Source organism: Myotis brandtii, unplaced genomic scaffold (genome assembly GCF_000412655.1).
Source record: "Myotis brandtii unplaced genomic scaffold, ASM41265v1 scaffold131, whole genome shotgun sequence".
NCBI classification, from domain to species: Eukaryota; Metazoa; Chordata; class Mammalia; order Chiroptera; family Vespertilionidae; genus Myotis; species Myotis brandtii.
The window spans coordinates 2,312,793-2,330,993 of record NW_005354632.1 but is presented as its reverse complement, the minus strand read 5'-3'; the positions used below and the strand labels follow the sequence as shown (position 1 = coordinate 2,330,993).

The 18,201-nt window shown below is 36.1% G+C and overlaps 1 protein-coding gene across 4 annotated transcripts in view; it reads right to left on the bottom strand.

The window, feature by feature from the left end:
• PTPN22 (protein tyrosine phosphatase, non-receptor type 22 (lymphoid)) overlaps window positions 1–18,201 on the bottom strand; it is a 54,746-nt gene that overhangs the window by 10,999 nt on the left and 25,546 nt on the right. For 3 of the 4 annotated variants that reach the window (XM_014534568.1, XM_014534570.1, XM_014534571.1), the window contains 7 exons: window positions 17,529–17,606; window positions 15,015–15,101; window positions 6,756–6,832; window positions 5,793–6,607; window positions 3,533–3,616; window positions 3,254–3,384; window positions 1,999–2,026 (listed from right to left, as the gene is read on the bottom strand). In XM_014534568.1, coding sequence (XP_014390054.1) covers window positions 1,999–2,026; window positions 3,254–3,384; window positions 3,533–3,616; window positions 5,793–6,607; window positions 6,756–6,832; window positions 15,015–15,101; window positions 17,529–17,606 — 1,300 coding nt within the window. The remainder of the gene's footprint in view (window positions 1–1,998; window positions 2,027–3,253; window positions 3,385–3,532; window positions 3,617–5,792; window positions 6,608–6,755; window positions 6,833–15,014; window positions 15,102–17,528; window positions 17,607–18,201) is intronic. The other variant, XM_014534569.1, reaches the window with a different exon arrangement.

Below are 18,201 nucleotides of genomic sequence, written 5' to 3'. Positions count from 1 at the left end.
GACAGTGAACTGGCCCCCTGTTTAAAAAGTTTGAGGACCCCTGCTCTACACGCATGCTTATTTGTACCTTTGAGTCACTGTGACCCCGATCCATGCTCCTGGAATTCCCTCCTTTATCACCGTCTATCCATAGTCTTAAATTTCTTTCTTCTACTCAGTGAAGTCTTTCCTAACCACTCCAGTGATACCTTCCTTTTTTCTAGATTCCTGGTGATTATAATCAGGGCCACACAGATTACCATGTAATAGTTCCAAATGAGTATTAATTTTGTCTACCTAATTTGAATGTAAGCAGTAAGCAGTACTCTTTCTTTCTTTTAGGAAAATTTTTGAATATATTTCAAAGTAGAAAAATTAGTACAATTAATCTCCATAAACTCAGTTCAACAATTTTCAAGATTTTGCCAGATTTGCTCAATTGTACCTTTTTTTGCAAATTTGTAAATCTTCTGTTATTCACAATATATCATTTTTATTATATTCAATATTATACTAGAGGCCTGGTGCATGCAATTCATGCACGGGGGCGGGGGGGTCCCCTCAGCCCGGCCTGCACCCTCTCCAATCCGGGACCACTGGCTCCTAACTGCTCACCTGCCTGCCTGCCTGATCGCCCCTAACCACTCTGCCTGCCTGCTTGATCACCCCTAACCTCTCTGCCTGACGGCCTGATCACCCCTAACTGCTCTCCCCTGACGGCCTGATCGCCCCTAACCATCTCTGCCTTGGCCCCCTGCTACCGTGGCTTTGTCCAGAAGGACGTCCAGTCTGATTAGCATATTACTCTTTTATTAGTATAGATTAGTTTCAAGTGTACAGCATAGTGGTTAGATAATCATATACTTTACAAAATGTTCTCCCCAATATTTCCAGTACCCACCTGGGACCATACATACTTATTACAATATTATTGGCTATATTGCCAATGCTTTACATCCCTGTGACTATTTTGTAACTATCTGCACTTCTTAATCCCTTCACTTTCTCACCCAGTTCCCCAATCCCCCTCCCCTCTGGCAGCCACCAGTCTATTCTCTGCATCTATGAGTCTGTTTCAATTTTGTTCGTTTATTTTGTTCTTTGGAATCCACATATAAGTGAAATTATATGGTATTTGTCTTTCTAGCAGTACCCTTTTGCATATATCCTCCTAACATGATATAAGGCACACAGAGCTTGCCTGGGAAATGCTCACTTAATAATTATCAAATAAAAAGTATAATAGGTAACATTTAATGAGAGCTTATTATTTGACAACCACTGTGCTAAAAGCTTCATGTGCATCATCACACTTAGTCCTTGTGGAAATCCTCTAAGAAAGGAGTTCTATTATTCACATTTTATAAATGAGAAAAATTGATAATTTAACCAAGGTTATGCATTTTGATAACTATTGGAACTATGGGGATTTGAATTGAAGTCTGTCTGACTCAAAAGCCCATTTTTAAAATCTCTATGTTATACTACCTATTTATGTATAGTATGAATCCTATAAGTGAATAATATGTTAATATGAAGAAATATGTTAAGGGCAACTGCCATCTGGTATAGGGTATGTAAAGTACCTATTAGTGCTCAATAAATGTTAGCTGGTGATGTTGTTATTCAATGTATAAGACAAGCAAAGCTCAGGAAAGTACTGGAGAAGCAATGGCAGGTTAAAGATCTAAATGGCCAAAAATAATTTTTAGAATCACATTATGAACAATGACAAAACCTATAAAATGGGACTACTGCAGTCTTAAGAGATTCTACCTGAAGTAGTTTTTTTAAGGGGCTATATATCAGGGAGCAGAATCCTAAAATCCTGTCTTCACCTGGCCCTGACAAAGCAAAACTCCTAGCCTGGGAAACCCAGAAATAGATCAATAAACAGTGGAAGCTATTATGGGAAGCATGTCATCTCCTGAGGTGAATTACTCTAAACTTAATGAGCCATTCTCATAGTACAGATGCTTAGGGCTAACATCTCATCTAAAGCTACGAAAATTTATTTACCTGATATGGGATTCCGGAGTTTTACAATCTAAAAAAAAAAGAGAGAGAGAAAGGATAAGTGAGAGAAGAATATGTACACAAATTTACAAACTCAAAGCAATGCATGGCATTTTTGAAGTTATGTTGCATATACAGATAAAGACAGTTATGAAATGTTGACCCTATTTTTTGTAATGTGTAAGTGTGCTGACTTATGAAAAGACATCAACTCTTAGTGATTTTTATATGTCACGACAGTTGGTCCTAAATTAATTCTGTTTTGACCTATTTCCTTTCTACTCAGAACATTTCCTGAAAATTTAATTGAGGGTAAATTGTTGAAATGGAAATTACTTCATGACATTGGAAAAGGAGTGAATTTTCTTTTCTCTGGGAATTGTTAATTGAAACACCATTACTTGTAGAATATTATTAACAATAATAATAACAATTACTAGTAAATTAAAAGTATAATTAAAAAGGTACAGAGTATTTGCCTACCACATTGTGATTGTAGGTATGTTTAAATGTTTTAGTTAATTACTTTTATAATCTCTTAAATTGTAAGAGAGTTGGTTCATATAATATATACAAATGCACAACAGATTGTTGAAAGTGTAGAGTTTTCTTCTAGAGGCAGGGAACATTATTCCAAAAGGTTTAACTCAAATAATATGGACATGTGTCACTCAAAAATTTACTCTCTATAATACGTTATCACAGCTAACACAATACAGTCAACCAAATGACTATTGCAAACAAGCTACCTACTTATGAAACATTTACTTTTGCTTTAAGTATCCTTCAAGAATCAGCTCAAATGTTTCCACTTTCACTGTGTTTTCATTTACCACTTCCGACCTGAAGGAATCTCCCACACTTTCAAGTCTCTTCTCTTTCCTATGGCACTGGTTATATTTGCCTTGTTATAATAAACTAGAGGCCCAATGCATGAAATTCGTGCAAGGGGCTCAGCCCTCGCAGCCCCGGCTTCATCCAGAAGGTCATCCGGAATGTCATTCAGCTGTCTGGTCTAATTAGCATATTATGCTTTTATTATTATAAATAGACAACAATACTTGTATATACACCCTATATCTCCACTGCTAGACTATGAGTTTCTTAAGGGCAATAATCGGATTTTATGCATCCTCTAGCACATTGTTTTATAAGTAGTATCTACTTAATATTTATTGGCTGATAGGTGTTAAAAATACAAGCAGTAGGACTATAGTCTGTCGAATCCAAATGAGTCAGAAAAAAAGAAGTTATGGACCTTGATTGGCCTAAGTCTCACCAAGTCATCAGGTTTGCTGGATTTAGATGTTCCACTCCATTCTAGTGATGTTCCAATTTTTGTCATCCCAGCTGAAGGTAAAGATTGGGGAACATGCAGTGGGACTTCTCCTGGAAGGAAGTAAATATGGTCCAATTCTTAGGAGAGTTATAATTCTTTTAGACAGCAAATGTTACTCAGCAATAGCACGCACAACATTGAAAGGACTTGAGAAGTACTAATAGCCTAGCTTTGTATTACTTACTTAACGATACTCACCAGCTTCCTCTACCACAATGAAAGATTCAGGTGTCCGCTCAGGAAGTGGAGGGGGGGTTTCATCGTCTATTCTTGGAGAAGTTGCTATCCAAAATGTCAGAAGTAGAATTATAATTTTTAATTAGGAAAATCCAAAGAAAATTCTTACATTTTAACTTGATGGAAATCCCATCAAGTGCCATTACAATGTTTAAGCTGGTATCTGTTCACTCAAGGAAAAAGCAAAATAAATTCTCTCATCTTAAGTTGCAAACCCAGGAGCTTTGTGCTTCTTCAAAATGTATGATTTCTGTTAAAAGCCCAAAAGTATTTTGATTTAGTCACTGAGTATCAGCTAACATAACAAAATATTATATTAACTTAAATTACATAACTCTTCCTTTTGTTTTACATAGAATATACAATACAGCATCATAAAAGCATTTTGACATGCCAGAGATTCAGTTACAGACTTGGTGAAATCATAAAGATTGTAGTATCTTTTATTCATTCTACAAGGATGAAGAATATGTATGTCTTTTTGTCTTTTAAAAAACAATATTGTATTCTGTATTTCTGTAGAAATATTCAGAATTTTTATAGAAAAATGTAATGCTATTATAAGAAACGGCCACCAGATGGCACACATGTAAATGTTCTTACAACCCTTGAAGATAAGGATTTGTCTTTTAACATTGATGTTCAGAGAATTTAACGTATTATAGGTACCTAGAAAAATAAAATTCCTTTAAATTATAAAACAAGATCAAAATATATAAAATAATTTAATCAAAGAAGGAACTAGATCCAGATAAAGTATTTTTTGTAACAAACCTATGTGTCGACACATCTATTAAGACACTACTATACAATAATGTTATAGAGTAAAAGCTCTTTCTACTTCTTATTCAGGTAAAACATTTTTAATAAAGTTCTGATGATACACCTAAGAGAGTTAAATTTACTCTTTGCTTTTTTTCTCTCACAGCCAACTTATAATCATCTCTAACAGGATATTTACATCTAATATCAAACCACCCAGTAAAACAATATGCATAATATGCAAAAATACTAGTATAGAATTATAAAATAAAGTATGAAAGTAAAGGTGTATTTATGATTAAAATCCCACCCAGAGCCCAGCTGGCGTGTCTCAGTGGTTCATCATCAACCTATGAATCAAAAGGTTCCTGGTCAGGGCACAGGCCTGGGTCCCTGGCTCGAGCCCCAGTGTGGGGCATGCAGGAAGCAACCAATCAATTATTCTCTCTCATCATTGATGTTTCTATCTCTCTCTCCCTCTCCCTTCCTCTCTGAAATCAATAAAAAATAGGTATTTTTAAAAAATCCTACACAGAATATGGAACACATATTCTCACCTACTAAGTTATTATAAAAGGGCAGGAGGAAATCAAGTTCTCTTTTTGCAACTGCCTCAGCAAGAGAATACAATTCTTAGCTATCTGTTCAACTCAGTATAGCCACATGGTTGGGCAGTAAAAACTCTGAGTGACCATGTAGTGCCATAGATCATATCTTTTCTTAAATTCATTTGGTAGTTGCTTCTGTGTGTTAAGGGGAAATTGTGGACCTTTCATATACATTTCCAGGAATGAGAATTGCCTCCTTTAAAAGCACTCCTGTTGGCTTCATATCAGGGGTGGGGAATGTCTGGCCCATATAAGGCTGGAGAAATAATTTGGTCTGGCCTTCCAAGGCATTAGGGGTGAGTTAATTAAATGTTTCACCAAATATAGCAGGCTAATTTTTAAGTTGATAATTTTGTATGACCGGCAAATGATATTATAAATATCCAAATGGCCCTTGCAGAAAAAAGGTTCCCCACCCCTGGCATGGATGATGGATCATATGGATCATGGAATGTTACATGTTTGTTTTTGTAATTTTCAATTGATCACAGCATTAAAACACTCCTGGAATTTATTTCTGAGAAGGAGAAGGACAAGGGGGAGGATGAGAAGAAACCACATCTTCTGTAGAAACAAAGTGAAATCTAAAATGCCATATAAACAGACTGTGAATCTCAGAGGGAAGGTGGGGTTGGGTGGGTGGATGGGAAGAGATCAACCAAACACCTTGTATGCATATTTGCATAATCCATGGACACAGACAGTTGAGTGGTGAAGGCCTAGGGCAGGGGCAGGGGCAGGGGTGGGCTTGAAGGGGTCAATGGGGGATAAAGAGGAACATATATAGTACTTCTAACAATAAAGATTTTTTAAAAAATAAAATGCCATGTAAGCTTTTAAAAATAACTTACCGACATCTGCTATCTCTTGGTTCAGTGTGGAGGGGAAATTGGTTGGAGGATTCAGTGCTAAAGAATCATCTGGATCATAATAAGAAAATAGGGTTGCAGAGGATGTTGGTAACGAAGAACAAGGTAACACAGTTCTAGCTTGTTCCTCAGGTAAATCAAGAGACATCTTAGAGCCAGCACTTCTTGGAGACGATGGAAAATAAGGACTATCCACTAAAGACATGTGAGAATGTGCATTAAAAGCCCTAGCGTCATGCTGCTTTGCACTGGAGGCATTGCACACTTGGTGCTTTGAGTCACGTGACAGTGAATAATTCAGTTCTGCTGAAGAAACGTGCATCGCTTTTTGAGCCTGCTCAAGACAAGAACTGTTCGGTTGAGGTGCCAAACAAGAACACTTTTCCTTCATGCCCAGCTCATTGGTGTCTCTCTGTTGTATCAGTTCAAAGGGAGTTGACTTGGTCCGCGTTATTGGCCCCTTTGCGTTGAAATATCTTCCTGCTGCATTCACAGGTTTAGAATTAGGACCTGCTCCAAGCAGAACAGAGCTCAAGTCCAAACTTTGATACTTCTGAAGAGGCTCCCCAACTATTGGAAATGCCTTTGTCTCCCATTTCATGGTTGTGCCAGCATTTTTGTTACAACCATAATTTAGTTCCAAAAACTCAAAAGAACTATTCTGTTTAGCAGGGTGCAAAGCCAACCCTCCCTTTTCACTTATTTCAGAAGTCCTCGGCTCAAAGGAAGGAGCATCTGCATTTTTCACCTGAATCCTTTGTTTGCTCTGTCGGTTCATCACTTTTGCTTCTTTCATGCTGCCAAAACCAAGAGGAAGTAATAATGATATCATAACCCCGGAAGGCTTCTTCCATAGCTTTTCCCAGCATCACAATGAGTGATAAGCATGAGATATGCCCCCGAGACACAATTAGACAGCATGTAGATGTGTAAAATTATACTCACCTTTTTGGTAAATCGGGAGAATAAGCGTTTGCTTGAAGACTGGGATTTTGCTCAGGAACTGGATACTTTGCTTGAATCTTCAAGAAAAATAAGAGATTGCTTTTTAAGTGAAGCAATGAAAGTGTGATATTTTATATTCATAAGGCTGAAAAGTTATTTTTCAGAAAATATAAAGACAAAATAATTCATAAAAGAGTTAGATAAATTTCCAAAATATTGAACCCAACAAGAGCATGTTCACAAACTGAGACCAAAAGGACGAGAATAAAGGATTGATAGTGTTATAGAAATTAGAAAGGATTTACTTACAGTAATCACCTTTTAAAATGGGGGCGTCTTAAAATGTTCTTGGGAGTAGCTTTATTCCTAAGAACACTCTACCTTCAGAAGTCTCAGCATCTTAACTCTGAATGTTAATAGGTGTTTATTAGGTCCCCATACCTACCTCATATTGTTCTACCTTTTCTTCCTTACAATGCTCCAGACACATTTGGTTTTCGCCATTGCTTAAGCATACTAAACGTGTTTCCAATTCAAGGCCTTTACACTTTCTGTTCCCTCTGGTTGAAATACACTTGCTCCAGATTTTGCATGGCTGGCTCTTTCTAAGTAATTATTTTCTACTTAAATGTCAGCTGCATAAGGAAACCTTCCCTGACCACGCAACCTACAATCACACTCCCACACACTTGCCCAGCCACTCTCAACCTATATTTTCTTCATAGCAATTATCATATTATGAATTTTGTTACTGAGGCTCATGGAACCCAAGATACCATTGAGTGAAAACTATATCTTGATTTCAGAGATGTTTAAATGTAAAAAAAAAAAAAAGTCATCAGCAATTATAAGATTCCACCTGTTATGGGTTTGATTGTGACTTTCAAAAAGATATGTTAAAATTTAACATACCCCTGATATTAACTGACCTTATTTGGAAGTAGGGCCTTTGCAGATATAATTAGTTAAGATGAGGTCATGCTGGGTTAGGGTGGGCCCTGACACAATGACTTGTGCCCTTATAAGAAGAGAAAACAGACTCTCAGAGACACTTAGGGAGAACACCATGTAATGATGGAGACAGAAACTGGAGTAATGTATCTGCAAGCCAACGAACACCAAGAATTGCTGGCAAATGCCAGGAACTAGGAAGAGGCAAGGAAGATTTATTTCCCTAGAGCTCTGAGAGAGAGAGAGCACGGCTCTTGCTGACACCTTGATTTTGAACTTCCTGCCTCCAGAACTGAGAAAATAGACTCGTTGTTTGAGCCCTCCTCAGTCTGTGGTACACGTGACAGCAGGCCTAGTAAACTGAGTCAGAGACTTTACTACTCCACTTCCAATAATGGATAGAACAATGAAACAGAAGATCAATAAGGAAATACAGGGCAGACATGAGCAACGCCATAAACCAATTAGGCCTAACAGACACACATACAATACTCCACCCAACAACATGCACATTCTTCTCAAACATATGTGGAACTTTCTCCAGGATAGACCATATGGTAGGCCACAAAACAAGTCTTACTAAATTTTAAAAGTATCTTTTTAAATCATAGTGAATTGAAGCTAGAAATCAACAACAGAAGAAAAAAAACAACTTAAACATGTGCAAATATATTGTAAATTAAACACTCAAACAACAATAATCACACAAAAAGATGCTTAACATCACTAATCATTTGGAAAATGCAAATCAAAACTAAGAGATACCACTTCACACTTATTAGGATGGCTATTATCTAAAAAACAAAACAAAACAAAACACCCCAGAAAATACTAAGTGTTGGCCAAATTGGAACCCTTGTGCATTTCTAATGGGGATGTAAAATTTTGCAGTCACGGTGAAAAACAATATGACAGGACCTTAAAAAATTAAACAAAATTACAATATAATCCAATAATTCCACTTAATGGTATACACCCAAAAAATTTAAAGTAGGGTCTTGAACAAATATTTTTTACATCAATTTTATAATAGCTAAAAGTTGGAGACAATCAAGTATCCATTGAAACAAAATTGGTATGCACACACAATGGAATATTATACGTCCATAAAAAATAAACCTCTGATACATGTTGCAAAATGAATGAACCTTGAAAACATGCTGCATGAAATAAGTCAGATAAAAAAGAATAAGTATGTGACTCCACTTATACAATGTATCTAGAATAGGCAAATTCATAGAGACAAAAAGAAGTTACTAGGTATTGGGGCAGGGGGGTATTGATTTGGATGATGAAAATTTTTTAGAAATAAACAGTGAGTGTCATACACATTGTAAGAGTACTTAATGCCACCACATTATACACTTTAAAATGGTAAAATATGAATGAGGAAGTGTCTCCTTCTCTTCTGCTTTCTGGTACAGATTGTATAAAATTGGTGTTAATTATTCATCAAACATTCGGTAGAATTCTCAAGTGAAACTATGTGGACCAGAAGATTTCTTTTGGGGGAGTTTTCAAATGGCAAATTCAGTTTCCTTAATCATTATGGGGCTATTCAAATATCTATTTCATATTGAGTGAGTTGTGGTAGTCTGTGTTTTTCAAGGAAATAACCCATTTTGTCTAAGGGGTGAAATTTATATGTGTTGAGCTGCTTATACTACATTCCTTTATTAATTACCCTTCTGATATCTGCAGAGCCTGTAGCGATATCCCCTGTTTCATTCCTAATATTGGTAATTTTCATCTCTGCCCTTTTTTTCTTTCTCTTTTTTTAGGGGAGAGTGAGAACACAGTTCCCCACTACAACAAATTATGCTGTTGAGTTTCCCACATTTGGGGAAATTGCAAGAGTCCGCACATCCGGAGTGCAATGGATAAGCCTCGCCCTGGGAAAACCACCTTCATGATCATGGTATCTCCCCTGCCACATACGTATGCCCCTTTCCCCCCTTTATTAGTATTCCTTGAGGTTTGTAAACTTTATTGATCTTTTCAAGGGACCAGCTCTTTGGTTCACTGATTTTTATCTATTGTCATTGATTTTTTTTTTTTTTTGCTCTTTTTGTTTTCTAGATTCTCAGAGTGGAAGCTCAGATTACTGATTTGAGACTTTTACTGTTTTCTAATGTATGCATTTAGAGTGCTATAAACTTCCCTGTCAGCACTGTTATAGCTCTGGCCCACAAATTTTGACATGTATTTTCATTTTTATTCAGTTCAATTCATTTAAAAAAATGTTTCTAGATACTTCCTCTTTGACTCAATGGATTATTGAGAAGAATGTGGCTAATTTCCAATTTTTTGGATCTTTTCCTGTTATCTTCCTGTTATTGGCTTCTAGTTTGATTTCATTGTGGTCAGAGAATACATTTTTTTTATAGTTTCAATTCTTTTAAATTTTTCAGATTGTTGGATGGCCCATGGTATGGTTCATCTTGCTATACGTTCCATCAGCACTTGAAAAGAATGTGTATTCATGTGTTATTGGGTGGAGTGTTCTAAAAATATCTATTTGATCTGGTTGGTTGATGGTATTGTTGAGTTCTTGCTGATTTTCTGTCAAGTTTTTCTATCAATTGTTGAGAAAGGGATATTGGAGGTCTCCAACTATAACGGTGGATTTGTCTATTTCTCCTTTTACTTCTATCAGTTTTTGTTTCACATATTTTACATCTCTGTTTGGTCCATATGCACTTAGGATTGCTATGTCTTATTGGTGAATTAACCCTTTTAGTGTTATAAAATGTCCCTCCTTATCTGTGATAATTTTCTTTGCTCTATTTTATCTGATATTAATACAGGGTGCAGCAAAAGTAGGTTTACAGCTGTGAGGATGTGAAACACAGAGTTTATTCTTGTACCATTATTTATTAATTATTGTATTATTTTCCATGGAAACAACTGTAAACCTACTTTTGCCCCACCCTGTAGAGCCACTCCTGCTTACCTTTTATTTGTGTTTACATGATATATCTTTTTTTTCCAATCCTTTAAACCAACCTTATATTGGAAGTGTGTATCTTACAGACAGCAAATAGTTGAGTCATGTTTTCAATACACTTTGTCAGTCTACCTGTTAACTGGTGTATTTACACTACTTACATTTAGTGTAGTTATTACTTTTTTTGTTTAAAATATTTTTATTGATTTCAGAGAGGAAGGGAGAGGGGGAGAGAGAGATAGAAACATCAATGATGAGAGAGAATCATTGATAAGCTGCCTCCTGCATGCCCCACACTGGGATCGAGCACACAACTTGGGCATGTGCCCTGACCAGGAATCGAACTATGACTTCCTGGTTCATAAATCGACATTCAACCACTGAGCAACATTGGCTGGGCTACATTTAGTGTAAATTTTTAATGTTTGGGCTTAAGTCTGCCATTTTATTTTATTTTTTCTGTTTGTTCTCTCCATTTCACATTTCTCTTTCCTGCCTTTTTCAGAATTTGATCTTATGTATAGTTTTTTTAAAGAAATGTTTTGGTATAGCTTTTGTAGCTGTAGCTCTTGGTATTACATTATATATACATAACTTATCACAGTCTACTTATCATTTTGCTAGTTAGTACAGAAACCTTACCTCCCTTGGCATTCTTAACTCTTCCCTGCTTATAATGTCATTGTCTTACATATGTTCTCTGATACATTTAAAACCATATCCGATAGTGTTATAATTTTTGCTTCAATCATCAAAAAATTTAGAAAACTTAAAAGAAGGAAAACCTATTATGTTTACCTATGTTTTTGCTTACCATGTTCTTCCTTCTTTCATAATTTCCTTTCTGTTTAAGAAACTTCCTTTGCTATTTTTTTAGCGTAAGTCTACTGGTGACAAATTCTCTTAGTTTTTCTTCATCTGAGAATGTCTTGATTACCCCTTCATTCCTGAAGGATATTTTCACTGGGTGTAGGATTCTGAGTTGAGAATTCTTTTCTTTCAGTACCTGAAAAATATTGTGCTACTTCCTTCTGGCCTCCATGGTTTCTGATGACAAATCCATTGTCATTCTAATTATTTTCCTCCTACAGTTAAGATCGTTTTTCTCTGGCTACGTTCTATAATCTTTGTCTTTAGGTTCAGAGGTTTAATTATGATGAATCTTTCAGTACATTTATAGCTTTGCCTTTTTTCTCCTCTGCTTCTTAGATTTCAATGACACAAATGCTAAACTTTTTGTTATAGTTCCTTAGTTCCCTAAGGTTCTGTTTTTTGTTTGTTTTTTAGTCTATTTTATTTCTGTTGTCCAGGTTGGGCAATTTCTATTGTTCTATCTTCCAATTCACTAATTCTTTCTTCTGTACCCTGCATTCTTTTATTGAGCCTATCTACTAAGCTATTTTGTTTCAGTTACTATATTTTTCAGTTCTAAAATTTCATTTCTTTTTTATATTTTCTGGGGTTTTTTTTCTGAGTCTTTATATTTCTTTGCTAAGCCTTTCTATTTATTCATTTGCTTTTTTGTTTTTGTTTTTCATCATTTGTTTTAAGCATGTTTGTAATTGCTCATTGAAGCATTTTTATCAAGGCTGCTTTAAAATCCTTGTCAAAATAAATTAATAAAAAAAGATAATAAAAAATAAAATCTTTGTCAGATAATTCTAACATCTCTGTCAGCTCAGCGTTGCCATCTATTGATCTTTTATTCACTTGGTTTGAGATATGAGGCTCTGGATCTTAGTTTAACCTCTTTTAGCTGTTCCTTTGTTTTTACTCCATTCTGACAGGAGAAGGGGGTGCTGCTAACTTGTTACTACCAGGTGGAATCTACCTCCACCAGTCTCCTCATTTAATCTGTTGATACTCAAGGGAAGACACCATGGGAGAGGCTCCCATGTCATCTCTGACATTGTGGTGGAACCGGCCTCATTACTGTTGGATGATGGTGATGGTCCTGGCTGTACGCGAGGTCTCCTCTGACCCTACTTCAGTAGGGAGGCATGGCGGTGCCGCGTTTCTGCCTGGTGGAAGCTCAGGCTCCCCATGTGGTCGCCACTGACACTGCAGGCAAAACAAATTGCAGGCCACTGGGGATGAAAGTCCTAGCTCTCTACTTGACCTTTCTGATGCCACCCCAGAACTTTATTACAATCTAGGGGATGGGGTTCTAGGCTCTGCACTCAGCCTTTGCTGGCATGAATGGGGTTGGGGGCCATTTTTTAAATTTGGTGTTGACTAGAGTAGAGTGGTTATTATCTAAAAGTCTTATGCCTTGCCCTAGCCGGTTTGGCTCACTGGATAGAGCGTCGGCCTGCGGACTGAAGGGTTGCAGGTTCGATTCTGGCCAAGGGCACATGCCTGGGTTGCGGGCTTGATCCCCAGTAGGGGGCATGCAGGAGGCAGCCTATCAATGATTCTCTCTCATCATTGATGTTTCTATCCCTCTCCCTTCCTCTCTAAAATCAATAAAAATATATTTCAAAAAAATAAAAATAAAAAAATAAAAGTCTTATGCCTTGCTGGGCCACCCCTTTCCTGGTCCTTTGGCTAGAGAGAATAGGCTCTTGTTAGTCTTCTTTTGTCTGTACTGTTGTCATTTCCAGGTTGTTGGCTTCTTCAATTCCAAGCCTGGAATATATGAGGCAAAGGAAAATCCAAGGAACTCCCCATCATGTCTTTTCTTGGGTCACAAGTCCCTAGCTGGTCTGCCTTCTTATATTTGTTTTACATATAATGTCCAGGGTTTTTTGGTTGCACTTAGTGGGAGGAATAAGAAAAAGTATATCTACTCACTCTTCCCAGAAACAGAAGTTCTCTTGGCGATCTTTAACCAGTTTCTTCAGTGGGAACTTGAACCATGTACCCATGTTCCAATTTACTGACTAAAGACCCACTCCAAACAACCCAACTGACTGGAGTCACAGCACGGCCACTGGGCTAAATTTGAGTATTGACAATTCCTGAAACCTAAATAAACTATTAGCCCACATGCTCTAGCAACACATTATAAAATATTTTTTGTTCAGGAAGGGTTTTCCTAAGAGTAGAAGGATGGCTTGATTTTAATAGGTTAAAGGAGAAAATCCATGTGATCATTCCACAAATGCAAACATATGCAATTGACTGAATTTAACATTCTTTCTGAAAAAGATTCTTAATAAAATAGAAATCAATGAATACTTTCTTTAAACAATTAAAATATAAATATCTCCAATCAAGTCAGCATCACACTTAGTAGATGCAGGTATGGAGGCAAAATAATACTTATTATTATTATCATTAATAATAATGATAATAATAATAATCCTGCCCATTAAATTCAGTCATCCATATCACTTCTATTATTTAACCTTGTTCGGGCAGTACTGGCCAATGATATAGTCACAAATCGGATATAAGTAACATTTTCTGGCAATTATACTTTTATTTCCATCATCTTCCACCATGTTGTGTTCCCTTGGAGTTAACATTAAGTATAGGATTGCTTAATTTATTCCCTATCCTCAACAGTTTTTTTGGCTATCTTTCCCTTTCCATGTTTCATAATCAACTGATAAAATTATGATCAGGGTCATCTCTTATATATTTTGTATTCTTAATGCTGTGAAAACAGTAGGTCTTTGGTGAATATTTTTATGTTAACAATCCAAAATGTGATATAAAAATTAAATATATATATATAGAATACACCCTGGGAAGGTAAGCCAGCAAGTTTGTCTTCTTAAGGTTTGTTCAGAACCTAATACTTTGTGATTACACAGTAAATATTTGACTTACCAACTTTTGAGATAAGTTCAAAATAGCACATCCTAGAATACTCAATATTTTTAAATTGGAATTTGGTCAAATCATAATTGCTTTTATACCTAAGGCCTTCAGCTAAAAGTCCTTTGGATATTCTAAAACATTATCAAAACTTGATGAGACATACACAATAAAAAGGAGGCTAGTGTAACCTGAAAAATTACATCAGTACTCAATTATGGTTTCGTTTTGTAACTGTCACTCTCATTTCTAACTCACCACACAACTGTCTAAAACATGGAAACAGATATATGCTTGCTCTTTCACACCTATTGTTTCTAAATTTAGCTAAAAGTTGTATGCAAGAGGTTAACCAAAAGACAAATTTTCTAAGTTAAAATACTTCAATTATTTGTGTTCTCCACAGGAGATTTGCGGTGCAGCCCATGCACATTGGATCGGACACTCCGATTTAGTAATAAGCTAAGTAATGATAAGTAATAAGCTAAGTGATGATAAGTAATAAGCTAAGTCCTGCAACTAACCTAAGATCCTTTCACCAAATCTCATGTGTGTTTTTTTTTAAAAACTTACAAAACATCAAGTTTAAAGTTTACCTCTGTTCCAGAGTGTCTATCTCTGATGACATCCATATGCCTCTTAAATAGTTCTATGACGGCTTTGTAGACCAGTTCATACTGTTTCTGGGGAGCATCACAAACCGGAACAAAGGAAAACAAACAAAAAATACTTGGTAAACTACAGAACCTGATTTCAGAAATATGAACACCAATCAAATCCTAGGCTAGCAAACCTGAAGAGACCATTCACATTAGTTCAACGACAGTGCCTTGTGCTTGTATAGCCCATTTCAGATTTCAGAGCACTTTTAGGCTGCTAGGAACAGCTAAATATTTTATCTACCTCTAACTAATATACAAGGAAGGAACTTGCAGCATGTTTTCTATGTTCTAACCCCCTTTTCTTACTTATCTTTTCCTCCATCTTCATCCCTCTATTTCTGTTTTCCTTGCTCATGTGTTAAAATTTTTATTTAATATTGGATGCATTTTTGTGTATGTGCAAGCCACCTTTACCTTTTCTGGAAAACGGTAGATAGGTGGTTTTAATATGTATCATTTAACTTGGCCCTTATAATTGACCTATAAACAAGCTAGGCTGTCATTCCTGTTTATAGACTATTTGTCCAAGGTTATTCAGAAGTAATTTCCAGGACTTGGGTTAGAACCCGGATCTTCTGTCTCAGTTTAGTGCACTGAGATCAAACTGCTGAAATTATGTCTTAGCAAAGACATCAAAGAAGACTGTTGAATAGAGTTTGAAAATGTATGGTTATAAAACGATTTCATTATAGAGAAATGAGTCCTCTACATTTACAATGTTTATGGGTTTTTACTACTCCATTTTTGCCTCCGTACCTGCTCAAACACTTGATTTTGTATGTACCTTTCATCTGAATGGGCCTATTCAGGGTTTTCCCCTGACTCTTTACACAATCTTATACAAATAAAGCACAACTTTTTCCAAAGATAATTTTAGCAGGAGAACAATGAACAGTCGATGTCAACCAACATGACCATTGGTACACTCTTTAAATTTCTTAATAGAGAAAAATCACACAGGAAACACTCGTTTGGTTACTGTGCTATTTCCTGGTTAGAGCAGTATCAGAAAAAGCAGGTACAACTGGTAAGATATTTGTTCCACTAGTCGTTGATAACGCCTAGTGGAATGGCGTTATGAAGACTAACTTAAAATTATTTCAGCTGTCTTCCAACTCTTAAAAATAGGCTAGATTTGGACTTTTTCTGAAATGGGTATGGTTTTATTTATTGATTCAGTATTAAAATTTAATATTATACAACTTGGTTGTATACATTGACATGGATCAGCTTTCTCTTAACTCTGACAGCCCTAAACTAGTCAATGCTTTCATTTCATATAAACTCTCCCCCTCACAGATTGAATATAGAACACACCTACAGTCAACACATGAAAAAAAATTATTTTTTCCACTAGCTATTAGTGGAAAACCTGTGTGGGCCAAACAGAATGTTTATATTATAATAGCTCTTCATTTTTTCCCTTCAATTCACAGCTTCTAGATGAAAATATCTGAACTGCTACTGTCAATCGTTTTACCTCTAAACCTGTGTGTCAGTTAATTTGCCTTAAACACGTTAGGGTTTTGCTATTTAAGCAGTAAAAAGTAGTTCTAACAAATTATGCAAGAGTGTATGATCCCTAATATCAATAAATGTGTGATGAATGAATGAATGGGTGAATGATAAACTGTATCTTCAACATGGAGACCATTTAGATATGTGGGTAAAATTATTGGTGAGGAAATATGGGTGAAATTAAATATTGTAGAAAGTGAGAGATTCAGGCTGGGATTGTTTCACCTAGGAGGGAGAATTTGAACTTGGAAAGGAGAGAAGAAAAGGGAAAGAGCATTACTAATGGAGTGAATGAGTGTGAGCTATGTGGGCTGGGTTCAAATTTTGTGATACATATATAATCATATATATAGTGTGATTGTAATTATGTTTTTTTAAAAAGTACGCATAGAATAAGGACCAGGAGAGACTATAGAAAAATAGTACCAGTGGCTACGTAGGTGATAGGATAATGGTTGATTTTACCTTCATTTTTCATTATTTCCTAAAATGAGCACAGACTGCACGCTATAAATTCTGTTAACACCTACTGAAGTAGAAATATTTCTGATTTTCTATGGTTTCAGAAATAAATTACTGCTACAAAGTTTCAAATTAATATGACCCAACTATTTCTTTCTAGGAAGTCAAACAACTTGTTGAGGTGTTGTTGTTTTTTTTTTAACATATTTTGTAAGAAATATTATATTGGTTTCTCAATATTTTCTGGGAAGTAAGATATAAGGGATGAAAGGAATTTGACCCATGGCAAGGGATAGCAGAAAAAATACTGGGATATTCAGAGTTGGAGAAAATGGGAACAGACTAATGTACTTAATAGTAAATTGGTGTTATGACTAAGGAGTCAGCTGGTTTTGGATCCTTACTATTAAACAGAGAGGTGGAGCAAGACTCAGACACATGTTATGATCCATTCATCACAGTCCATACCTGAGTTTGAACTAATGAAGGCCTCTGTGTTCGCATTTCCTGAATCAAAGTGAAAACACTGAAGTTCTCGGGAATTATCTATCAAATAAAAGGAAAAAATATCTTACTCCTTTGTTTCTATCTTTGTTGTGTGTTTTTTTAAATATGGAACGCTTCACGAATTTGCGTGTCATCCTTGCGCAGGGGCCATGCTAATCTTCTCTGTATCGTTCCAATTTTAGTATATGTGCTGCCGAAGCGAGCACTGTTTCTATCTTTGTTAATAAATTATTGCCACTTTCTCATGTCTTGATACTTTCATGATATCTGCTCTCCAAACATGGGATAATATCAGAAAATAGAAGTATTTTTAAAACTAATGAAGATTCTCATCACTTGCATCACAATTTACAGCCTGCTGTTTGCCCTAGAAAAGACTGAAGAAGCCCAGTCGGATGTGGTTCAGCAGTTGAGCATCGATCCAGGAACCAAGAGGTCACTGGTTGATTCCCAGTCAGGTCATATGCCCGAGTTGTGGGCTCAATCCCCAGTAGGGGGCATGCAGGAGGCAGCCAATCAATGATTCCCTCTTATCATTGATGTTTCTATCTCTCTCTCCCTTTCCCTTCCGCTCTGAAATCAATAAAAATATTTTTAAAGAACACTCCCAGATCCCTTTCCTCCTTTTGCAATA